The 26,685-nt window shown below is 46.4% G+C and overlaps 1 protein-coding gene across 1 annotated transcript in view; it reads left to right on the top strand.

The window, feature by feature from the left end:
* Positions 1-26,685, top strand: part of LOC140103864 (uncharacterized) — a 112,557-nt gene that overhangs the window by 14,711 nt on the left and 71,161 nt on the right. The window contains exons 5-6 of the mRNA XM_072127151.1: positions 2,393-2,449; positions 6,588-6,653. Coding sequence (XP_071983252.1) covers positions 2,393-2,449; positions 6,588-6,653 — 123 coding nt within the window. The remainder of the gene's footprint in view (positions 1-2,392; positions 2,450-6,587; positions 6,654-26,685) is intronic.

Below are 26,685 nucleotides of genomic sequence, written 5' to 3'. Positions count from 1 at the left end.
GTGCTCCAAATATGTATATATATAGTCATACAATTACACTAGATTACTTACATAGCGAGAGAGGTGAAACATTTGTCAAGTTCCAATGGACACTGCTAGACATTTCTGCAGTAGAACTTTATGCTTCTATGCTCTTATGTTTTTGGTGGCTTAATTTTTATTGCAGTATTTCTTATCATTTGGAATCTGAAAAGTATTTTACAGTCCTTGCAGGGTATAAGTAAGGAAGGGAGCTAAATTCTCTTGAAAATGACTGGAAGTCCTATCTAAATTTTCTTTGTCAGCTAGGGGCAGGCCAGAACAGACCATAGGATGCAGCGTGATTAGGACGTTTATCTATTTGGCACTATATATGTTGTTTAGTGAAGGAAATATATATGTACACTAAAGACGGGGAAAATGTGCAACAACAAGCAAAGTCCACACACCAATAATACACTATGTATAATATTATATACTATGACAAGAAGAAGTGCGCACATTAGGACCAAAATGTCTATAAAAAAAACTCCAATAGTCATAGAAAACATATACATGAGACATCTAAACAGTGGCATAACTAGGGGAAGCAAGGCCCCATAGCAGGCTACTGCATGGGGCCCCCCTTCTAACTAAAGAAATATACATATTTGTATACTCACACATGCAAGTTACAATCACACATTTATACACACATATAGAGCATATATACACCACATATATGTTATATACATGTTATGCTTTACAATGTGCAGCATAATAAGTATACAATGGTGCACATCCTCCCCTCTTTAGTATGTCAGGTAGGATGACGGGGCCACCTGACAGTATGGGCCCCATAGCGGCTGCTATGGCTGCTGCCATTGTAGTTAGGCCCCTGCATCTAAAAACATTTACCAACAGTACCATAGTACACATATAGGAGTGGGTACAGTCACTCCACCCAGATCACCACCCTCAGCCAGCACAAATTACATAGATCAAACTATGCCTCCACCCCTACCAGCCCTCAATAACTACAACATACACAGGCTCATTGTGACAATCTAAAAATAGAGCATACGGCTATTTGTTATTTATTACTGGTTAGCACTTGTTGTCTTATCTTGTTATTCAGAAGGACATATTCATCTTTTGTTGTTATCTATTCATGCCTTGCATTCATTAAGTATATTTTTTGATTGTCACAATGAGCCTATTTTGCCTGTGAATGTTGTAGTTATCTGTTATTTAGGGCTGGTAGGGTTCTCTAAAAAATGTTTTTAGATGTCTTATGTAGCAACATATATTGGTCTACTTGTGTGCACTTTCTCTTGTCATAGTATATAGTCAATAAAATATCTCCCAATTGTAATTTATTAGGGTGTAATTTGCTTATTATAAATAATTTATGAATATTAGTTAGAAACTTACTATATAGCCAAGTGTAGCTGTTCCAGTGATACCTGACTAAACCATATTTCATTGATTTTAATTGCTTTTGTTGTATGATATTACAGAGCAGTTTTACAGTGATTCAACTGTAAAAACTTTTGTCTAACTCTGCACTAAGCAATTCTCTATTTTACTTACTAAATACTGTAACTATGTTCATTTGTTTAACAGCTAGCAGAGGTTTTACCTTATCTCCCCAGGCTAATCTGCAATTGCCATGCTTCCTGGTGACAAGGGGAAACCGTAAAGAACAACTAGAGATGACAGAAGGCATGTTAGGAGTGGTGTAGGACGTTTAGTGTTATCACTAAGCATTTGACTCATCCCAAGCTTCAGATTGTCCAATTACAAACAGGCTATCCTGATTCATATAAATTCCTTCAATGCTGTAGCTGAATTACCCTGAGATGATGTCACAACCAGAAAGTCCCGCCCATATTAGAAAAAGCAGAGTGGATTTATAGATAGCCTCATATATCTATTAACCATTATATCTCAGGATAGGAAGAAGCCAGCAGCATGATACAGGTTTCATTGGAGTGGTTGTCAAAAGCTCTTACCAGCTGGGCTAAATTATTTTTGTAAGCAACTGTACAGTTACGTTTTTTTTTACATCCGTGGTTAAGTGAATTTCATGGATGCCTTACTGAGTTTTCAATGGATGTTTTCACATTTCAGTTGTTTTCCACTGATTCGTTGTCTATGTACAGTTTTTTTTAGCCGATGTGGATCAAACATAAAATTAAAATGGAGACAAAATGCAACAGCTCTGCAATAGACACGCAACACTCCCTAACCCTATGGATGGTGATGACATTACACAAAACTTGACACTGACAACAGTATCCGGAAAAAACAATCCTGAATCTTGTTCCAAATAGTTTACTATAAATTAAAAATTATGTTATTTGACACAGAATATATTGTTTGTAGCTGATAACCCTAATAAAAGGTTCTCTTCTCTTTCATCTCTCAATAGAAAAGTGGCGGTTGTGATATGTCTGGAATTCTTGATATTCAGAAGGATCAGACATTAGTAAGTTAATAGCTGTGTAATACTTTGTGCACAACTACATTAACATCTCAATTTAGGTTGAATGGAAAGTAAGGATATGAATAGTGCAGCATCCATTTATAAAATGATAAATACAGAAGAAAAGTACAGAATCTACTTATTTCTCAGAAAAAATAAACATTTTGCAAAGCCAACAAAATAGACAGAGTGGATCAGCGTTTTTTTTGGTGCACCTTTAAAGGAGATCCACCACCATGATCAAGAATTGTAAACCAAGCACACTGGCAGGATCTGCTCTTCTCTCATCATCTTATGCCCTGGTTTTTACAAAAAAAAAGGCTTTTAAAATTAGGCAAAGGAGTCAGTGGGGCTCTGGGTTCCATAAGGCTTTATTTTCTTACAAACTGGCGCATAGGAATCTTAAAGAAGAGCAAATCCTGCCAGATGGTGCACACACTAGTGTGTCAGTGTGCTTGGTGTACAATCTGTGATCCTGGAGGTAGATATACTTTAACATGGGACTTGCGTCACACTTCTGCCGGATTTTGCATGACAAATGTGGCACACTCTCTGACTGTACACTGGTCATGTGCAGAATAGTTCAGCCGCGTCACAAAAGGGTTGCGTGTGACACATACAACACAGTTTGTACATAAAAGAATATGCAAAGTTCAAGAGAAAACCGGCGCAAATGTTCCCCACAGAGTATAGTTCAGGGGATATAATAGTCATTGCCGGATCGCTATTAGGGAATTTTAGGGAATCAATTCACCTGCACCTGCAGCCCCTGTATGGTTGAAGGTTGAAGTGTTGAGAGAAAGAAAGGATTTGTGAATCACAACTCCCCTGCTCTGTAAGAGAAGGTGTGGTGCAGGTGTGGCTGCATAAGACAAGCACTTGTCTTTCTTCACTAGTACAGGCTCGCTCACATTGTAGTCAGAAGGAAATAGTTCTCCTCAGGACCGGCGCCAAGTGGGCAAGTGCCGGGGCCCACTGGTGCTGGCGGGGCCCTCTTAAGGTGGGGGAGGTGTGTGACAAGGATATAATAATAATGATGCAGAGAGCGGTTACAGTGTCTGTGTTGCAGCCGTGCCTTCCAATGTGTGATTTACTGAGCACTCCCGTGCCTCCAGCCACCAGCGCTGTTCGGGTCGGCCTCAGCATTATCAGCGTTCGGAGGAGCAGCTATTCAGACAGAAACAGACAGGAAGCAAAGTCCACTCCTGTTTGATGTATGGTGACCCTGTCACCTCGCTGAGGAGGACAGCATGGTAGGAATCAAGCCCTGTGTGTGCAATTAACCCTTTCAGTCTTGACTCTGACAGAGTCAGTTGTGTTTTTTTATGCCCACTTTCTTCCCCCTGCAATATTACCTGTGTGCCACCTGTACCACCACTCCCTTCCTCTTGATCTCCCATCTCTTTCCCATATACAACCACCTAACTATATTTGCCAGGTCACCTTGCTTCCAAATTATGTCCCTGCTGCCATTCTATCAATGCTTCCTTACATTACCCTGACCGTGCGTTCACACAAGGCCCACATTTATTAAAGTGTTTGCGCCAGTTTTCTGTCTGACTTTGCACTGAAAAGAAGGTGCAAATTGCTTGTACCTGTATTTATGTAGTGTCTGCACCAGTATTGTGTCACGGCAGCTGTACCGCACAAAAAATCCTGGGGTGTTCTGGTGCAGAGTCGGACCCTGCTCCATATTTATTACTTGACCAAATTATGTCAAAGGTGCATAAAAAAAGTTGTTGACACTTCCCGAGCAGTGCAGGGGGCGACAGATTCATGAGGAACGTGCCCCAGTTTTGATGAATCTGCTGCACTGGTGAGGAAACAGCACATAGTACAGCCTGCACTACTTTTGATAAATGTGGCCCACAGTGTTTGGACGTATGGGTAAGAAGAACGCATGTGTTTTTCATGTTACCATGTGTTTGGATGCTTTGAAATCGTATTCTTTCATTGTTAGAAATATGAAAGAACAAATATGAAAGTGTTAACACAGCTGCTTACGTGTCCAGCAATGAAAAAAAAGGCTTTCAAAGCAGCCATACACATGATAACATGTAAAACACATAGTAGGGTTAGGAGAGGGGGCAAAAGTGGGGCCTTAGGGCACGTTATCTGCCACAAAATTTGGGAGCTATAGCAAAGGGGCCCACTGAGGCTCTGTTGCCTATGGGCCTACTTAAACCTGGAGCCGGCTCTGGTTCTCCTTATGGAGAGTTTGCTAATTAAGGCGCCTTATAGGCGTGTGGAGACTTAAAACCATAGATGCTCCACTAGGGAATTATGGGAAGTATGCAAATACATTTTATGAAGGTGTTAAATACTTTCTGACTTCTCTAAGTATATAATTGTGTGTTATAACTTACTTTGCACCCTGACACTATCCTCTGCATAGTCCCAGGGGTTGGGCTGTGAATTGTCTGTGCTGAAGACTGCTCAGCTTTTGGCCCCCACCTTTATGCTCCTGTACAGCTCATTCCTCCTGCTCCTTCACAGAACTCACAGCCTGGTGAACTGACATCAATGGGGAGTGAGGAGCTGTACAGGAGCACAAAGAGAGCTAAGGAGTAGGCAGCACAGACAAGTTACATATTGTTTTTTTAAATGCATCCAAACCAAAGCCCAACCCCTGGGACTAACAAAGGATTTTGTCAGGGTGCAAGGTAAGTTATAACACACAATTACATTGTAATGAAAATGCTTAGAAAAGGCAGAGAGGCAGGTGTGCAATGCAGATGTGATGGGCTTCTGCAACCTGTCTTTAGTGAAAATGAGGTCCCTGGTGACAGGTTCCCTTTAACCCCAAGTATGACCTACAAGAGGTCTAATAACATGATGTGGGATTAAGCCAAAATAGTATATCTCTACATAAGGAACAGATTCCCAACTGTAGACACATTGGGGCTCATTTACTTACCTGGTCCAGTCGCGATCCTGCGGCGCGTTGTCCGACGCTAATTCGGCTCTGCTGGAATTCACTAAGGTCCGTGCATCCGATATCCACCAGGTGTAGTTGTTGCGCCGAGGTCCGCTGGAGTTCACCTTCTTCTTCCCAGTGTATGTGAGTTCTGATTTTGCGACACAAATTCTTTTTTAAATTCCACTGTTTTCCCGAATCTGTCGGGTTGTCCGACGGCCACGCCCCCCAATTTCTGTCACGTTAAAGCCGGCGCCGATGCGCCAAAATCCGATCTCGTGAGCCAAAATCCCGGGCAATTCGGCGCAAATCAGAAATCGCCGGAAACACGACGGAAATGCGCTATTTGGACCCTTAGTAAATGAGCCCCAAGATCGCAGATCACACTTTCGTCAGGCTGTTCGCCGCAAGACAATGCACTTACATACACCAAAAAATAAGACCTGAACGGGGAAGTGACACATGCAGGATATTGGGTGCACAATCTTAGTGAATCGCGGCACAGTGCATAATTGTCGGACACTCCGCACTTTGTGAACTCCACAGGGCTGTAAATCTAAATGTGCCCCATTGTAGTCAGAGCAGAGGCTGAAAACACAGGAGAAAACAAAGTCCTTCATGCACGATCACTGCAAATGGATCCTGTTATTCTTCTTGGATGTGACAGTTGGGATAAATGATCACTTCTTTGTAGATTACCTATCCACTTATCTTCACAGGAGATTTATATATGTTATATACAGGCAGTCCCCGGATTACATACAAGATAGGGTCCAGAGGTTTGTTCTTAAGTTGAATTTGTATGTAAGTCGAAACTGTATATTTTATAATTGAAGTTCTAGACAATTGTCCCACTGACAATTGGAGTTTCAACATTTTTGCTGTAATTGGACCAAGGATTATCAATAAAGCTTCATTACAGACCCCGTACAGCTGATCATTACAATCTGGGACTATAGTAAATCATCCAGAGAGCTTCATCAGAGGTCACAGTGGGCAGAGGGGTCCGTCTGTAACTATGGGTTGTCTGTAAGTCGGGTGTCCTTAAGTAGGGGACCGCCTGTATTTATATTCAACCAAGGAATATTATTTACAATCATATAAATGATACAAAATGTACATTTAATACTTTTTTTAAGGATATACTTCTGTTTGATTTAAAAATAGTTCATCGAAGCCATGTTTTTACTGTGTAAAAGATTCCAAAATTTTCTCCCCCTACAGGAGAGCGCATTAACAGCAGCTGGAAAGACTCTGGAGGATGTGGCTCCTAAATTGTTAAAAGTGTTTGTAAGTTTTTACCTCTAAATGTGATTGCACAGCACGGACGATACTGTGGGATTCAGATATTTGCGACAACTTCCAAATACTAAAGGAAAAAGATTTTCATAGTTGCACATTTTACAGTGAAGAAATACTTGTAATATCCATAGAAACTCATAGATTGATAGACTTTTAAAGGAAAATGCCACAATCAAGGTTACAGTTACTTATTTATAACCTAGGTGTAATGCTGCCCATACATACAAGACTCTGTACATATTTCCAGATTTTTTTACTCCTTTTTCCCATTTTTTTGATGGATTCGTTTTTGACAGATGCATCTTTCATATTCTTAAAGTCAGTGGTAAAAACTGAAAGCAGCTTTCTGATAGGAGACTGTTTTGTAATCTGAAAGTAAAGCACATGAAGCAGAGATACAAATGAAAGAGTTTAGTTTTCTTCTGCTTTGTTTTTCCAATATTTTTTTCCAACTTGGATTTTATTGGGAGTTACAGAATGTAAGACATATTGGGGCATATTTACCAAGGGTCCACGCGGCGCATTTTCATCGGGTTTCCCTACTATTTCCGAAATGCGCCACATTTAAGAGGGGTTTTTGGCGCGTGATCGGATTTTGGCGCATACGTCATGGCATGGGGCATGGCCATGACAACCTGACTGACTCGGACTAAGCGGGCGATTTACAATTCAAATTGTGTCGCAAGACATGCACTCACATACACCGCGGACTTCAGCGGGGAAGCGACAGATGCAGGAAAAGGGATGCACAATCTTGAAGAATCGCGACGGACTTTATCTTTCGTCAGAGAACGCAGAACACACCTCGGGGATCGCGACAGGACCGGGTAAGTAAATCTGCCCCATTATGGCAGATTTATCATGCCTAGTACATCAATGAGGCAGTTCTGAAGGCAAAAGGGGGTCCAACCCGTTACTAGCATGGTGTACCTAATAAAGTGAACGGTGAGTGTATATAGAAATGTTACTTGTGGGTATAGAACGCTCAGGGGTAAGAAGTTCTTATAGAAGTCTGATATTCACAGTTATTTGGGGATGAGGCCACTAATTGGAGGATGGAATCAGTGTTACTCATGGAAAGGTCTCTTCTTCCTCTTTTCTGATCGGATCCCCCTGCACTGGTTTACTTTTTAATAACTATTGTAGTTATTAGTTGTAAAAAACATGTAATTGTAATGTACTGCTAGGAGCGTAAGTCTATCAGAATTACTCTTTTGTGAATTACCGTTTTGAGAACCAAATCTTATTATAGATGACTCTAAAGTATCTATGACGTGGGCAGGACTGATTTTTTGAAAGGTTATATATATATATATATATTTTAAGACAATAAGAAATAATTTTTGGCACACACAATGAGTTTTCTTTGCTTAATTAATTTTTATTTGTAATGAAAAAATTCATAGTGGTCAGCCTTCACCATGAAGTAGTTTTGTATCATAACATCTTTGAAAAAAGGTGTTATGATACAAAACTACTTCATGGTGAAGGCTGACCACTATGAATTTTTTCCTTACAAATAAAAATTAATTAAGCAAAGAAAACTCATTGGGGCAAATTTACTTACCCGGCCCATTCGCGATCCAGCGGCGCGTTCTCTGCTCTGGATTCGGGTCCGGCCGGGATTCATGAAGGCAGTTCCTCCGCCGTCCACCAGGTGGCGCTGCTGCGCTGAAAATCATCTCCACGCGCCGGAATGCACCACCTCGGACCAGGTGAAGGTAAGCGGTCACCAAGCGACACTTTTTCGGGTTTTAAATGCGGCGGTTTTTCCGAATACGTCGGGTTTTCGTTCGGCCACGCCCCCCGATTTCCGTCGCGCGCATGCCGGCGCCGATGCGCCACAATCCGATCGCGTGCGACACAATCCCGGGGCAATTCAGGTACAATCGGCGCAAATCGGAAATATTCGGGTAACACGTCGGGAAAACGCGAATCGGGCCCTTAGTAAATGACCCCCATAGTGTGTGCCGAAAATGTATCTACCTTGTATGAAGAGGACCGAGAATCCCAATTTTCTTGAGCACCACACATCCCAGTAGAGTGCGGTACCTCTGCTATTATTCAATAAGAAATAATTTGTCATGGACAACCAATTGTGTGTCACAGACACCACCACATTCTGGCTGCTGAGACCCCCAGGCTATCTCTTCTCACCATTTAGACCTATCGTTCTACTGTTTTCGTTACTCCCATAGAGAATGGTACAAGCTTAAATCAATTAACCAAAACGAGGAAGTGTATCCTATAGTCCACTGTGATTCAAGGAATATCTATTAGCATGGCAGTGAACAATTAAAATTATAAATCTTTATTTCCACTTATTTAAAACATCACCCTAACAACGGTGATCAAACACAAAAGACGGCACAGGTTTACGAATAAACGTGTGGACACCTATGGCAAACAGGTATCCTTACAAAATAGAAAGTAAATAGAGAACCAGCAGGATAATAATTGGCAATCTAGTATGTTGGTGATAGAAAGATGTAATAGGCTTACCAGTTCAGATGCCGTGAATCATGCAGTGGTACATCAGATTTGTGCTCTATGTTACCTTATCTGAGAAGAGGACCGGGAGTCCCGGGATGCATCCAGAGGCGTACCTGCATGCGATGGGGCAGGCGGTTGGAGTAGAAAAGCCACCTATTCCTGTCCCTGATCCCAGTGCATATGAACTCCCGCCCTGACAAGGGCAGTACCAAATCTTGCCCTGTACTACTCGCCCAGCATCCGCCCTCCCTGACGCATTTCCTCCTTCTTAGGATTCATCAGAGGGGTTTCTGGCAGAAATGCTAAAAAATGTAGTGTAGGGACTCCTAAAGTAATTGGATGTCCCTGGGGTGTAATGTATAATGGGTATCTCCAAGTGTAGGATAACCCTCCAGGTGTCCTGTGTGGAGGCCTGGTAACTGATCCCTGGCTGGTCTAGTGAGGATAAGTTTCCCTATAGAGCAACAGAATATAAATGGGAGTAGATACACGCCCCCTATGGTCACTTAGCAATCCTGAGCCCGGTGCCGGTCGGACCATCGGCGTGTGCAGCCGCATCTCATCGTGAAACACGCGCCACTGCTGAACGCCGTGGGTACTTCCGGTCACGTGACCGGGTCATGTGACATTGTGGGGGAGGGTGCACATCACCCTTTGTCATGGACACATGACGCTACCGCTGTGGAGGATATCGGTCCTCCTCTGCAGGTAGTGCGCGGTTTGTGAGGTCAGCATAAAACACTGACAGGATTGCGATAGACAGTGGGTATTGGGAAGTGAGATCCGCACAGGCTCAGAACGTGAACCTATATGGAATTAATGCAAAATAGCCTTAAACTACGTGTTAATAATAGTTAAGGCAAAAAACGTGTGTTCGGTATATTCAACGATACAAATTGCATGTGTCCTCCAAGTATGTTTAGAATATATAGCAATACAGGGTACAAATGCATAATCCATACATGTGCAATCTGGAGAATACAGCCATATCGGTTTACCATACAGGTAATGCCAAGAGTAAGATATAGCCTCTTGGGATGCAATGGTTAGTATAATGGACCAAAAGAAAACAGTAAGAAACAGTGGGTGAGCAATGGATCGACAGAGTGTAATGACCCTATTGCGCGTCGGTGGGGAGGAGGAAAGGGGGGAGGATAAATGTAGCCCCCTTGGTATCTCTTGGGGACTACCACATGTGAATGTGGATTAGAATATGTAGGTAAGACCTACAGGGAGCTCCGTAGACGCATTGGGGACCATCTAGGTGACATCAGACACACCAGAGATACACCTTTAGCGAGACACATGCAACAGTACCATGGGGGTGATTCCAAACACTTACGTTTTGTGGGTATCGACATGATACCATACCCACCAAGAGGTGGGGACTGGAATAAAAGAATACTGCAGGTCGAGACTAAGTGGATATACAGATTGGGAACAGTGTCCCCTGGAGGGCTAAACGAACAACTGCAATTTACCTGCTTTTTGTAGTCCCCAAGAGATACCAAGGGGGCTACATTTATCCTCCACCCCTTTCCTCCTCCCCACCGACGCGCAATAGGGTCATTATACTCTGTCGATCCATTGCTCACCAACTGTTTCTTACTGTTTCCTTTTGGTCCATTATACTAACCATTGCATCCCAATAGGCTATATCTTACTCTTGGCATTGCCTGTTGGGTAAACCGATATGGCTGTATTCTCCAGATTGCACATGTATGGATTATGCATTTGTACCATGTATTGCTATATATTCTAAACATACTTGGATGCCACATGCAATTTGTATCGTTTAATATACCAAGCACGCGTTTTTTGCCTTAACTATTATTAACAAGTAGTTTAAGGCTATTTTGCATTAATTCCATATAGGTTCACGTTCTGAGCCTGTGCGGATCTCACTTCCCAATACCCACTGTCTATCGCAATCCTGTCAGCGATTTATGCTGACCTCACAAACCGCGCACTACCTGCAGAGGAGGACCGATATCCTCCACAGCAGTAGCGTCATGTGTCCATGACAAAGGGTCACGTGCACCCTCCCCCGCAATGTCACATGACCCGGTCACGTGACCGGAAGTACCCACGGCGTTCAGCAGTGGCGCGTGTTTCACAATGAGATGCGGCTGCACACGCCGATGGTCCGACCGGCACCGGGCTCAGGATTGGTAAGTGACCATGGGGGGCGTGTATCTACTCCCATTTATATTCTGTTAATCTATAGGGAAACTTATCCTCACTAGACCAGCCAGGGATCAGTTACCAGGCCTCCACACAGGACACCTGGAGGGTTATCCTACACTTGGAGATACCCATTATACCCCTCTGATGAATCCTAAGAAGGAGGAAATGCGTCAGGGAGGGGGGATGCTGGGCGAGTAGTACAGGGCAAGATTTGGTACTGCCCTTGTCAGGGCGGGAGTTCATATGCACTGGGATCAGGGACAGGAATAGGTGGCTTTTCTACTCCAACCGCCTGCCCCATCGCATGCAGGTACGCCTCTGGATGCATCCCGGGACTCCCGGTCCTCTTCTCAGATAAGGTAACATAGAGCACAAATCTGATGTACCACTGCATGATTCACGGCATCTGAACTGGTAAGCCTATTACATCTTTCTATCACCAACATACTAGATTGCCGATTATTATCCTGCTGGTTCTCTATTTACCTTGTATTTTGCGAGGATACCTGTTTGCCATAGGTGTCCACACGTTTATTCGTAAACCTGTGCCGTCTTTTGTGTTTGATCACCATTGTTAGGGTGATGTTTTAAATACCTTATATACTCGAGTATAAGCCTAGTTTTTCAACACAAAATTTGTGCTCAAAAACCCTAACTCGGCTTATACTCGAGTCAACTAAAAAAATAAAGTCAAAACTCACCTTTCTGACATCATCTGTAGGTCCTCTTCTGTCTGGGGCAGTCTCAGACAGAAGAGGACCTATGGAGGACGTCGGAAAGATGAGTACAGTGTTATTTTTTTTCCTACTACAGGGGCTGGGCAGGCTGTATGCTACAGGGGTTGGGCAGGCTGTATGCTACAGGGGCTGGCAGACTATATACTGGGAGGCTGTAACCAATGCATTTCCCTCTTCGGCTTATACTCGACTCAATAGGTTTTCCCAGTTTTTGTGTTGAAATTAGGGGTTTCGGCTTATACTCGGGTCGGCTTATACTCGAGTATATACGGTAAGTGGAAATAAAGATTTATAGGGGTTAAAACAAAATGGAGGTGCGGTCTACAAATTGTAATATTTTTTTGACAAAACATTTTTTGGGGGGGAAATTAAATATTTGCAATGGATTAAATGAAAAAGGCTCCACAATTTCTCCCGAGTACACTGATACCTCATATGTGGTGGTATCCTGCTGTATGAGCGCACGGCCGGGCATAAAATGGAAGGAGGCGCCATCCAGAGCAGATTTGCATTGTCAAATGGTAAAGGCTATAATTTTTTTTTTTCTTATTTTAATGTGGACCTACAGGGGCTTATTTTTTTGCCACATGAGATGCACTTTTCTGGTACATCATTTTAGGGCATCTATAGCTAATAGGTAAGATTTTATTAACTCTTTGTTGGTGGAAGAAATGAAAATCATCTATTTTTAAAAAGGTTTTTTTTTTTTTTTTGAGCCATTTACAGTACCAGTAAATTATTTTTATTCTATGGGGCACCATGATTACTTTATTTATATAGAATTTTTAGTTTTTTCCCAATTTTCCCAACGTGTGGACACCTATGGCAAACAGGTATCCTTACAAAATACAAGGTAAATAGAGAACCAGCAGGATAATAATCGGCAATCTAGTATGTTGGTAATAGAAAGATGTAATAGGCTTACCAGTAGAGATGAGCGAACATGCTCGTTCGAGCATTAGCGTACTCAAAACTGCTTGTTGCTCGGACGAGTATTTCGCCCACTCGAGAAAATGGCATCTCCCGCCTTTTTGCTTTTTGGCGGCCAGAAACAGAGCCAATCACAAGCCAGGAGACTCTGTACTCCACCCAGCATGACGTGGTACCCTTACACGTCGATAGCAGTGGTTGGCTGGCCAGATCAGGTGACCCTGGAATAGACTAGCCCCTGCCCGCGCTGCTCGGATCATTCTCTGTCTGGATGCCGCTAGGGAGAGAGCTGCTGCTGGTCAGGGAAAGCGTTAGGCTGTTCTATTAGAATAGTGTTAGGCAGGAGTGATTCTACAAGAACCCAACAGCCCTTCTTAGGGCTACAATAACGTTTTATTTTACTTTTTTTTTGTTTTCTTGTGGCTGGGCTTGCTGGCATTAGTAGTGCATCTACTACCATATTGTGAGGAATTTGCAGTGAGGCTCGGGACCGTTGTGTTTAGCTCTTAGTGACACACATATCCATCTCAAACACCAAAGTGGGACAATTTATTAGGGGTTTGATTTCAATTAGGCACAGTCTGCCAGTTTCTTTTTATTTTATGTTTATTTTTTGATAACTCAGCGTCATCTCATCTGGCATAGCAGTGTGCTTTCATAGTTGGCTAGAAAATAGCCATAGGAGAATCCAAACGGCTTACTTAGGCCTACAATAGCGTTATATAGTTGATTTTTGGTTGATTTGCTGGTGGCTGGCCTTGCTGTAGTGCATCTACTACCATATTGTGAGGAATTTGCAGTGAGACTTGGGACCGTTGTGTTTAGCGCTTAGTGACGCACATATCCATCTCAAACACCGAAGTGGGACAATTTATTAGGGGTTTGATTTCAATTAGGCACAGTCTGCCATTTTCTTTTTATTTTACATTTATTTTTTGATAACTCAGCGTCATCTCATCTGGCATAGCAGTGTGCTTTCATAGTTGGCTAGAAAATAGCCATAGGAGAATCCAAACGGCTTACTTGGGCCTACAATAGCATTATATAGTTGATTTTTGGTTGATTTGCTGGTGGCTGGCCTTGCTGTAGTGCATCTACTACCATATTGTGAGGAATTTGCAGTGAGACTTGGGACCGTTGTGTTTAGCGCTTAGTGACGCACATATCCATCTCAAACACCGAAGTGGGACAATTTATTAGGGGTTTGATTTCAATTAGGCACAGCCTGCCAGTTTCTTTTTATTTTACGTTTATTTTTTGATTGTGTTTAGCTCTTAGTGACACACATATCTGCAACATCCCCCACCGGGGCCTAGCCTTTTCTCGGGGCCTGGAGTCAGCCGGGACCCGCAGTACCTGAGTGGCTGGCGGTTGCGGCCTAAGCACGCTTGTGTCACGGTGCTTGGTATGGGGAACCGGAGGGCTGTCCTACAGACTGGCAGGTCTCCAGCAGGGTGGTGTTGGCAAGAAATGATGAGGGAGGGTGACAGCCGGAGTAGCAGGGACCAGACGGAGGCAGAGGTTGAACAGAAACACTTACAGTTCTTTATTGGAACCGACAGGAACATCAGCAACGTGCCTTTAACAAGATGGTGGAGTACTGGAGAGGTACTTGGAGGAAGCCACAGGATGTAGATCACCAGCCTGGATGCAGATGGCAGGCTGGGGAGGCAGCTGTGTCCTAATAGGAAGCTTCAGCTTGTCCTGGATTGCTTCAGGTATCACCCTTGAAGGTAGGATGATACCCCTTTCCTCACTAACTAGCTATTAGCTCCACTTCAGGCAGGGGCTAGGCTCTTCCTGCTCTGGTCTGGTGTGCTAGCTGTACAGACTCCGAAGAGTCTGTACTGGAGAGACTCCAGTCTGCTTCTGAGCTACTGCTCAGCTAACTGTTCTTCTAGAATATTCTGGGTCAGGGGTTTTATTATCTCCCCTTGGTCAGGTGGTGGCTGCTCCTCCAATTACCTCTCAGCTCACAGAGACAGGATGTAACACAGATCATTGGATACTAGACTTTTACATCATACTCATATTAACTTCTGCCTTGCCAGGCAGGATTACCCACTGCAATGTCCCCTGTGTGATGTGGTGACATGCTGTGGGGCTCATTCGCAAGCACTCCTTCGCCATTGCATCGGCGAGGGTGTTGCATACCCCCGGGGCAATTGAAAGAGCCGCCCTCGGCTCGACTACAGATGGTTTGGGGGCGCAGAGGTGGATAGGGGCACTTCTGGGAAGTGCAGGCTATGTGAGGTGTAGGGACAAACCGCCCATGGTCCTGGAGACAGGCACCTGGGTTGGTGTCGGACTAAGACACATATATGTAAATGCGAAGTAAGACAGTTGGTCGCTAACGCCATTAAACCGAACTGTACAGTAGGAAAGGTGTGGTGTCATGTCCTGTTATCCACTCCTGGCACCAGGGCCTGTATATTTGTTATATAAACACTTCTTCCCTAGCGACAAATATATAATGTGTATATCTGCATTGCATTAGCATATGCGACACGAGTACCTCCTGACTGACATCCATACCCATAGTATGAGTGGCATCCAGGTGCTAGCTCTGTAACACCCCCGGTCCCCGAAGGACCCGCAGTTTACGGACTACCCCCATGTGCAAACCTCGGTTTGGGGATTAAGGTAGCGGTCAGTGTTTCACAGAAAGACGGTCCGACACAGCCACACTACAACCTGTAAAGCCTATGAAAGGGTTAATGCAGACTACTGGCATATATTCTGACAGTGTGCAAACAGTAGGTAAATTCACATTGGCTTAGGAGCCCAATGGGTACACATCTTGAACGTTACAAACGTTACAGGAGGTAGGCTACTCAGGGTAGCAGAGTAAAATGTCTCTTTACCTGAAAAGGAAAAGGCATAAAAGTGCAGGCATAATGTCCATACCTAAAAGGAAGGCATTAAGTGCAATATAAGAAGTCATTGGCAATAGCAACTTTTCCCTGGAGTTGGCAAAAGTCTCACAGAAGGTCTTTAATGACAAAGTCCATCTTCTGGGTACAGCCCTTGATGTGGGGAAAAGTGCAGTAAAGAAGCAAAGGGTCTCCTCTATGTGTAGAGGGACAGAGTCCTTTGGTAGGAATCTCTGCTGTGGCAGAGGAAGGGGTGCTATCATAGCACAAGACAGTAGAAAATCTCTTGACTGAGATAAATAAGGGTAAGAGTCTCAGGACAGTTTCTGGCTCTTTAGGGAAAAGAGGAATAGATACACATATATACACATTGTACAGTACCTGAAGTGGGCTACAGCCCTTCAGGGGTTAATCAGATGCATCGCTGGGTTTAGCAGGGACAGGTTCCAGCTCCAGCAGGGAATCCTGTGTATCCTCAGCGGTAGAAGGTTCCGGCTGGGGACACCCGGTGGCAGTAGTGGGTACTGCAGGTGCAGCAACATCCTCCTGACCTTCAGGGGGAGGAGCGCTGTCGCCCGGGATGTCGGCTGTTCCAGCCGGGGGCTCAACTGAGCCAGGGACCACAGAGGGGTCCAGCAGTAAATAAATAGGGGCCTGCGGCAGCGCCGTGGCTCCCTCTAGCTCCGGTTCTTCTGGGGCCGGGTCATCACCCCATTGGTAACCGGCAAGTGGAGAAGTAGGCCTCGTCGGAACCTCCGGACGAGGTTCAGTAGCCTGGATGTCTTCTCCCACAGAAGAACTACGGGACCTGGCAAGGCTCCCGACAGGGGAGACAGTGGGGGTGGCACCCTGGATCATGCCCGGCCCATGGATGGCAATGGGACCCGTACTCACGATTACCTTGGACGGAGCATTCACGTGGGTCACCGCCCGGGGACTCGCAGCCGAGGAAGAGGAGGTGTTCGGGGATTCCGGCCACTCGTCATCCTCATACAGCTCGTCATACGGTGGGTAGCGGTCCTCATCGGAGTAAGGGATCCGGATCACACCAGCCGCCCATGGTCCTCGGGGCCCTCCTGCAGGGAGAACTCAATACACTCTCCTGGCTTCAGGTTGTGCAGGCTCTCCGGCAAGTCAGGCCTCTTAACAGACCGGCGGGGAATAAATACCTCCCGTCTGGTGTAGTCTTGGGTGGCGAAGCCATAGCCGCGTTGTTTGTCGAAGAACCGGACCATGCCGGTGGTGCGGTTCTTTTCCACCCAGGCTCCAGCTGCAGACCGGCCGGCCATGTAACGCTGGGCCTCCTTCTCGTGGCGTCGCTGTTCTGAGACAGCGTCTCGGAGTCTCCGGCGGACGGCCTCACCTCGGCCTCGAGGCTTCGGAGGTGCCGGTGCTGGGGCTCGTGGCTACGGTGCAGGCTCGGATCTCCGTGTTGGTCGGGCAGGTGCCGGAACAGGAGCAGGAGCAGCCGGAGGATCAGGAACCGTCTCAGCAGGGCTAGCAGGCCGATCAGCAGGGACAGTAGGCCTTGTAGCAGGTGGCACAGCAGCAGTAGGCCCAGGCTAGTGGCGCCTCCACGTGGGCCCGCGGTACCGGCATGGTAACCGGGAGAGGCACGAGGAACCGCCCGGGTGGTAGTTGGTACTCCATCACCGTCTGGACATACCTCCTGGTGACGAAGGCTCGGGTCAGTCCTCGATGCAGCCGGTGCCCAGCAAAGGGCCTCCGGACCGGCTGCGCAGAGACCACTACCATGGTCTCTAAGACTTCATAAAACTCTGGACGCTCCACAGGAGGGAATGGCGGAGGACCCCACATGGTGCTGACCTCACAGTCCAAGATCCGCATGAGTTCTGGCGTTTTGTTGAGGCGGGGCAGGAAGTCCGAGTCGCGCCAGAGGGAGGAGTCCAAGTCCTTCCCGCCAAGAGCTGTGGCGGGCTCTAATTTTTCCTGCGCCACAGGAGGCGGGGTTCGCGCCCTTCGCGCGTGGGTGGAGCTTGGTGTGTCGTCTGGGTTTCCCGCCAGTGAAGATTTTGGCGGGCTGGAATTACTTGCTGCGCCACAGTTTCTGAGGTAAAATCTTTAGGCGCGGCAGCGCCGGATGTAGCAGAGCTGGTACAGTTCTTGCAGGGATTAACCTCTTGAGTGCTGGAGCGGCGCTCGACAGCACGTGGCAGCGTTAACACAGTTCAATCCAGAAACACACAATCACTTGGGCCTATACCCGAATGGCAGCAGGGTTAGGCAGCACAGTCTTTAATAAAGGAAAGTCTTTAATGCCGTAATAAGGCACAGAAGTATCAATCCTGTTCGTTACGCCACTTGCAACATCCCCCACCGGGGCCTAGCCTTTTCTCGGGGCCTGGAGTCAGCCGGGACCCGCAGTACCTGAGTGGCTGGCGGTTGCGGCCTAAGCACGCTTGTGTCACGGTGCTTGGTATGGGGAACCGGAGGGCTGTCCTACAGACTGGCAGGTCTCCAGCAGGGTGGTGTTGGCAAGAAATGATGAGGGAGAGGCTGCTATAGCGGATCTCCCTGGGGCAACCCTTTGGTGTCTAGAGTATGAGTCTCTGTGTGGTGGACAGGGTGCCCGTGAGGGTGACAGCCGGAGTAGCAGGGACCAGACGGAGGCAGAGGTTGAACAGAAACACTTACAGTTCTTTATTGGAACCGACAGGAACATCAGCAACGTGCCTTTAACAAGATGGTGGAGTACTGGAGAGGTACTTGGAGGAAGCCACAGGATGTAGATCACCAGCCTGGATGCAGATGGCAGGCTGGGGAGGCAGCTGTGTCCTAATAGGAAGCTTCAGCTTGTCCTGGATTGCTTCAGGTATCACCCTTGAAGGTAGGATGATACCCCTTTCCTCACTAACTAGCTATTAGCTCCACTTCAGGCAGGGGCTAGGCTCTTCCTGCTCTGGTCTGGTGTGCTAGCTGTACAGACTCCGAAGAGTCTGTACTGGAGAGACTCCAGTCTGCTTCTGAGCTACTGCTCAGCTAACTGCTCTTCTAGAATATTCTGGGTCAGGGGTTTTATTATCTCCCCTTGGTCAGGTGGTGGCTGCTCCTCCAATTACCTCTCAGGTCACAGAGACAGGATGTAACACAGATCATTGGATACTAGACTTTTACATCATACTCATATTAACTTCTGCCTTGCCAGGCAGGATTACCCACTGCAATGTCCCCTGTGTGATGTGGTGACATGCTGTGGGGCTCATTGGCAAGCACTCCTTCGCCACTGCATCGGCGAGGGTGTTGCATATCCATCTCAAACACCAAAGTGGGACAATTTATTAGGGGTTGGATTTCAATTAGGCACAGTCTGCCATTTTCTTTTTTTTTTACGTTTATTTTTTGATAACTCAGCGTCATCTCATCTGGCATAGCAGTGTGCTTTCATAGTTGGCTAGAAAATAGCCATAGCAATTGGATAGCATCGTTTGGTTTAAAAAAAAAAAAAAAAAAATTAAAAAAAATTTACAGTTATAACTTTCATTTTCAAAATGTTTAACCCGAGGGCTAGGGGTAGAGGATGAGGGCGGGGACGTGGGCATCCAACTACTGCAGGGGTCATAGGCCGTGGTCCTGGGCGGGGTGAGACACCACCTGCTGATGAGGGAGCAGGGGAACGCCACAGAGCTACACTCCCTAGGTTCATGTCTGAAGTTACAGGGACTCGTGGTAGAGCACTGTTGAGGCCAGAACAGTGCGAACAGGTGATGTTGTGGATTGCCGACAATGCTTCTAGCAATTTGTCCACCAGTCAGTCTTCCACGCAGTCCACCCATGTCACCGAAATCGGCATTCCTCCAGCTCCTGCACCTCAACCTCCTTCCCCCCAGTCTGCCCCCTCCCAGGAAAATTTGGCATTTGAACCGCCATACTCTGAGGAACTGTTTTCTGGACCCTTCCCAGAGTCACAAACCACTTGTCCGGTTGCTGCTGAGCTCTTTTCCGATGCCCAGGTTTTACACCGGTCGCAGTCTGTGGGTCATGATGACCTTCTTGACGTAGTGGAAGAAGTGTGTAAAGAGGTGTCCGACGATGAGGAGACACGGTTGTCAGACAGTGGTGAAGTTGTTGTCAGGGCAGGAAGTCCGAGGGGGGAGCAGACTGAGGGATCGGAGGATGATGAGGTGACAGACCCAAGCTGGGTTGATAGGCCGGGTGAACACAGTGCTTCTGAGACGGAGGCGAGTCCTATAGCAGAACAGGTTGGAAGAGGCAGTGGTGGGGCCAGACAGAGAGGCAGGGCCAGAGCTGGTGCATCAGCGCCAAATGTTGCCCGTAGTCAAGCTCCCGTGGCGAGGGCTAGATTTTCAGAAGTCTGGAGGTTCTTTAAGAAACACCGGATGACCGACGGACTGTGGTGTGCAACCTTTGCCAAACCAGGATCAGCAGGGGTTCCACCACTACTAGCTTAACTACCACCAGTATGCGCAGGCATATGAATGCTAAACACCCCACTCAATGGGGCCAAGCCCGTTCACCTCCAGCTGGGCACACCACTGCTCCTTCCCCTGTGTCATCTGCTAGTCAGCCCCCTGCCCAGGACCACGGCCCAAACACCTCCCGTGCGAAAACCCCATCTTCGCCTCCACGATCCTCCACAGCATCCACCAGCGTTCAGCTATCCATACCCCAAACGCTGGAGCACAAAAGGAAGTATAGCGCAACCCACCCACACGCCCAAGCCCTCAACGTCCACATCTCCAAGTTGCTTAGCCTGGAGATGCTGCCCTATAGGTAGAGACCGAGGCCTTTCAAAACCTCATGGCGGCGGCCGCCCCTCGGTATTTGGTCCCCAGCCACCACTACTTTTCCCGATGTGCCGTCCCAGCCCTGTACAAGCACGTGTCAGAGAACATCATCCGTGCCCTGACCAACGCCATTTCTGACAAGGTCCACCTGACCACGGAAACGCGGACGAGTGCTGCCGGGCAGGGCCACTATATATCGCTGACGGCACATTGGGTTAACTTGGTGGAGGCTGGGACCGAGTCTGACCCTGGGGCTGGTCATATACTGCCGACGCCGAGTATTGCGGGGCCTACCTCGGTCCAGGTCTCTCAGGCCTAATATGCCTCCTCCTTCTCCCACCCCTCCTCCACCTCCTCCTCCTCCGAATTACCATCCGTGGGCATGGCACCATCAGTCGGTAGCTCTAGGCACAGCAGCAGTGCCGTCGCTAAGCGACAGCAGGCGGTGCTCAAACTGCTGAGCCTAGGCGATAAAAGGGACACCGCCCAAGAGCTATTACAGGGCATCACGGCGCAGACCGATCTGTGGCTGGCACCGCTGAACCTGAAGCCAGGCATGGTTGTGTGTGACAACGGCCGTAACCTGGTGGCGGCTCTGCAACTCGGCAGACTGACACATGTGCCATGCCTGGCCCATGTGTTAAATCTCATAGTTCATCGTTTCCTCAAGACATACCCCAATCTGTCTGATTTGCTCACGAAGGTGCGCCGCATCTGTGCGCATTTCAGGAAGTCCAGCACAGATGCTGCCACTCTCAGGTCAGCGCAGCGCCGCCTCCAACTGCCCGCTCACCGACTGTTGTGCGACGTGCCCACGAGGTGGAATTCAACATTAACCATGTTATCCAGAGTTTACCAGCAGCGCAGAGCGATTGTAGACTGCCAGATGTCAACTTCCACCAGAACTGGTAGTCAGGTCAGTCAGCTTCCTCAAGTCTACAATGAGGAGTGGACGTGGATGTCTGATATCTGTCAGGTGCTGAGTAACTTTGAGGAGTCAACACAGATGGTCAGTGGCGATGCCGCCATCATCAGCCTCACCATCCCGCTGCTTGGCCTGTTGAAAAACTCTCTGGTCAGCATGAAGTCGGAAGCTTTGCGCTCGTAACAAGAGACGGGGGAAGAAGATTCCCTTGTTGATAGTCAAAGCACCCTTAGGTCTGTTTCTCAGCGCATATCGGAGGAGGTGGAGGAGGATGAGGAGGAAGAGGAGGAGAATGTTGGCGAGACAGAAGAGGGGACCATTGTTCAGTCCTTTACTGTTCATCGTGTATGGGCATAAGAATTCTTGCGCGTTGAGACTCTGGCGCATATGGCAGATTTCATGCTAGGCTGCCTATCCCGTGACCCTCGCGTTCAAAGAATTTATTCCAGCACCGATTACTGGGTATTCACTCTCCTGGACCCACGGTACAAGCAAAATCTTTACACTCTCATCCCTGGAGAGGAAAGGAGTGTGAGAATGCATGAATACCAGCAGGCCCTGGTGCACAAGCTGAAACGGTATTTCCTTTCTGACAGTGCTAGCGGCAGAGGGCGTACTTCTGTGGGACAAGTAGCGAGTAGGCGAGCAGGCAGCTTTTCCAACACTGGCAGGGGTACGCTTTACAAGGCCTTTGCCAGTTTTATGTCACCCCAGCAAGACACTGTCACCTGTCCCCAGTCTCGGCAGAGTAGGGCTGATCTTTACAGAAAGATGGTGAGGGAGTACGTAGCTGACCATACCATCGTCCTAAATGATCACACAGCTCCCTACAACTACTGGGTTTCAAAGCTGGACATGTGGCACGAACTGGCGCTATACGCCTTGGAGGTTCTTGCCTGCCCTGCCGCTAGCGTGCTGTCCGAGCGGGTTTTCAGTGCAGCTGGTGGCATCATCACCGATAAGCGTTCACGCCTGTCGACTGACAGCGCTGACAGGCTGACGCTTATCAAGATGAATAAAGCCTGGATTTCTCCGGATTTTCATTCTCCACCAGGTGAAAGAAGCTCAACCTGAATAATGTATGCACTCCTCCTCCTCATTGTCCTCCTTCTCCTCCTCTTTGTACACTAAAGCAGAGGAAACTGGCTATTTTTTGCCAGGGCCAACTGGCTCTAGCTATAGTACTCTATGTATTTAATTTTTCTGGAGGGCCACCTACCCGGTCCTCTGTTTTAAGCAATTTTTGGGAGTGCCACATACAGGCACTCAATCTATTTAATTTTTCTGGAGGACCACCTAACTGCTCCTCTGGTTTGAAAACTTTTTTGGACTGCCACATACAGGCACTATCCAAATTAAATTGTCTCCATAGCAGCCTCCACATGTCGTCTTTTTAGCTGGCTCCACACGTTGTCTCCATTGCTACCTCCACACGTCATCGCCATAGCTGCCTCCAAAAGTCGTCCATATAGCTGCCTCCATACATGGTCCCCTTATCAAACGAGCTGTGTCAGGCAGAATTTTGGGTTGTTTTCATGGATTCCACATCAAACTTGTTAACTTTGTCGCCACCCTGCTGTGTAATCCACAAAATATACTGGCAAACTTTTATCATTTACCGATATTATTTCAGCGCTTCTTGCGCATCTGTTTACATTCCCCTCACCCGCCATATCCCAAACTTATAAGAACGCTACTACACTTGATCTTATACAAAAGGTTCTTAGAAGTGCTGTTTGGGGAGTAGCCTAGAGCCTAGAGCCAGCTCGCCTGGCAGCGGAGCGCCAGCTCCATCCCAAGATCCAACTAACATAGTTTTAACTGCAGCACCTTTAATCTACTACTAGTTCACTGCCTCCATACATGGTCCCCTTATCAAACGAGCTGTGTCAGGCAGAATTTTTTTAGGTGTTTCACCAGATACATAGTGGAACGCGGCCTATCTGTCGCCGCCATGCTGGAGACCTGAAGTTGCAATCATAGCAGCGCAATATGGATGCCCCATACTGTCGCTCTTAATCATGGAACCATTTCCGTAAAAACAATTAAAAATAGAACCACTATGCTATTCCATTATTCCTAGGTGAAATATTCAAACGACCCGGCCTGCTTTGAAAATTATAATTTTTTCAAAGTAAACGCTTCTGGCCCCCAGGCCCATTTTGGGTGGGGAGGAGACGAGAGACAGGGGCTTGGACAGGCGAAAGCTCGCCTGGCAGCGGACCGACAGCTCCATCCCAAGATTAGGCAGCCTCAGAGGCATCCATGCATGCTGCCCCTGCTGTTTCCTGTCCATTTCACCTCCACGATCCTCCACAGCGTACACCAATGTCTCCATGTGCAACTTTCAACTGTCTATACCACAGACGCTGGAGCAGGAGAGGATATGCAGCACATCATCCCCTTATCAAACGAGCTGTGTCAGGCAGAATTTTCAGGTGTTTCACCAGATACATAGTGGAACTCGGCCCATCTGTCACTATGCTGGAGACCTGAAGTTTCAATCATAGAAGCAGTATGGATGCCCCAGTAGTCACTCTTAATCATGAAAGTCGTCTCCATGGCTGCCTCCCCATGTCGTCCCTTTATCAAAAGAGCTGTGTCAGGCTCATTTTTCGGGTGTTTCACCAGATACGTTATGGAACTTGGTCACTATGTCGCCACCATGCTGTGTTATCGACTAAATATACCGTCAACCTTTTGTTCACATAGGAAATCATTTCAGCGCTTCTTGCTCACCTCCTTTGGTGAAACCTGAGTCCATTTAGGGTATGTCGCCATGACACTCTCTAGCCTGCTGCCGCTGCCTCTGCGTGCCGTCCCCTATAGTGTCAGGGTCAATTATTGGATGTTTTAGATGCTATCTAGCCTCATTCGGTCACTCTGTCATGGCCATGCTGTTGCCCATAATTTTGGCATTATGGTGCGAGTAAGCAGCCTCAGAGGCATCCATGCATGCTGCCCTTGTTGTTTCCTGTCCATTTCCGTGGTGTTTCCATCCTTTTCTGAGGTTCCCAGGTGTTTGGCCAAGCTTCCCTGTGCAGACCCTTGGTTCCCTTGAAAAATGCTCGAGTCTCCCATTGACTTCAATGGGGTTCGTTATTCGAGACGAGCACTCGAGCATCGGGAAAAGTTCGTCTCGAATAACGAGTACCCGAGCATTTTAGTGCTCGCTCATCGCTACTTACCAGTTCAGATGCCGTGTATCATGCAGTGGTACATCAGAATTTTGCTCTATGTTACCTTATCTGAGAAGAGGACCGGGAGTCCCGGGATGCATCCAGAGGCGTACCTGCATGCGATGGGGCAGGCGGTTGAAGTAGAAAAGCCACCTATTCCTGTCCCTGATCCCAGTGCGTATGAACTCCCGCCCTGACAAGGGCAGTACCAAATCTTGCCCTGTACTACTCACCCAGCATATTTACAGAAAAGGCCTTAGGCCTCACTGAAACTCTTTAGTCATTAAAACTTTACTTTTATTATTGTATTCTTAAAAAGTGTTGTCGATTACAACCACTTAAAGTAAATTTTTAGCTTGGGCAATTGCCTGGTTATGTTAAAATTATGCAGACCATCATGGAGACTTTCTTGTGTGGTACACCATGATCTGAGGAGGACTGTATTTAAGATATTATAGGATCTTTGAAGTGTAGGCTGCAACACCAATAGGTGTCAGTGTTGTGCTATTTGTCTGACGGTGTTTGTCAAATTATTTTCTTAGTGATAACGCTACATTGTTGCAGCTCTTAATGTGACTGTTTTATGATTAGATACAGTATCAGTTCATTGAGCCATCGCACATACCGTCCCATGCACACATATGACCCTGGTGTTACCCTTGCAGTTTCTGCAAATACATGTTAAAACTGAAAGAATTTTCCGACAATGTAAGAGCACCTGTGTAATCTACATAGCACAGTGTGCCTGTCCTAAAATATACGTGGGCAAAACAGTTCAGGAGCTGAGAAGGAGAATCTCGGCGCATCTTAGTACAATCAGGACGGACAAAGAAACATCTTTGGCGAAACATGTTAAACTGAAGCATGGAGGCAATATGAACCATCTAAAATTTTGGGCTATAGACCAGATTAAGATAGGCCTTCGGAAGGGTAACGTAGATAAATTGTTGCTTCAATTGGAAGCTCAATGGATAGAGCGGTTAGAATGCTTGAGTTCAAAAGGCCTGAATGAAGGCTTTACTTTTTCCGCATTCTTTTAATATCTCTCCATCTTTTCTGCATTCTCATAATTTTTCTCCATATCTAATGCCAGGTAGTATTTTTTCCTGGCTTTTACATCATGTCTGCAATTATATATGATATACCTTCCCTATCGTCTCTTAATGAATGTAAACTCTTGTTTCTATCATCAAGAGCTCTTAGATCTCTTGAAAATTAATTGTTTAAATAATAACCAACAAGAAATCAACCACATTTATTACATTAGACTCTGGAAAATCCAGATATATGTAAACATGAATGTGACATCAAGATGCGCCAATAACATGATGATGAACTATCAACACCAAAACTAAATAATAACCAACAAGAACTCAACCACATTTATTACACTAGACTCTGGAAAATCCAGATATATGTAAACATGAATCTGACATGAAGATGCGCCAATAACACTATGATGGACTATCAACACTATGGACATGGACACTATGGACATCATTAAAACTTTAGTTTTATTATTGTATTCTTAAAAAGTGTTGTCGATTACAACCACTTGAAGTAAATTTTTAGCTTGGACAATTGCCTGGTTATGTTAAATAGCATCGATATATGGACTCAGTCAATCGTCCACATTTCCCTCTTTTTTCTGTATACTCACCCAGCATCCCCCCTCCCTGACGCATTTGCTCCTTCTTAGGATTCATCAGAGGGGTTTCTGGCAGAAATGCTAAAAAATGTAGTGTAGGGACTCCTATAGTGATTGGATGTCCCTGGGGTGTAATGTATAATGGGTATCTCCAAGTGTAGGATAACCCTCCAGGTGTCCTGTGTGGAGGCCTGGTAACTGATCCCTGGCTGGTCTAGTGAGGATAAGTTTCCCTATAGAGCAACAGAATATAAATGGGAGTAGATACACGCCCCCCATGGT

This window comes from Engystomops pustulosus, chromosome 10 (assembly GCF_040894005.1).
Source record: "Engystomops pustulosus chromosome 10, aEngPut4.maternal, whole genome shotgun sequence".
In the NCBI taxonomy this organism is placed as follows: domain Eukaryota; kingdom Metazoa; phylum Chordata; class Amphibia; order Anura; family Leptodactylidae; genus Engystomops; species Engystomops pustulosus.
This window is presented reverse-complemented; position numbering and strand designations above follow the sequence as displayed.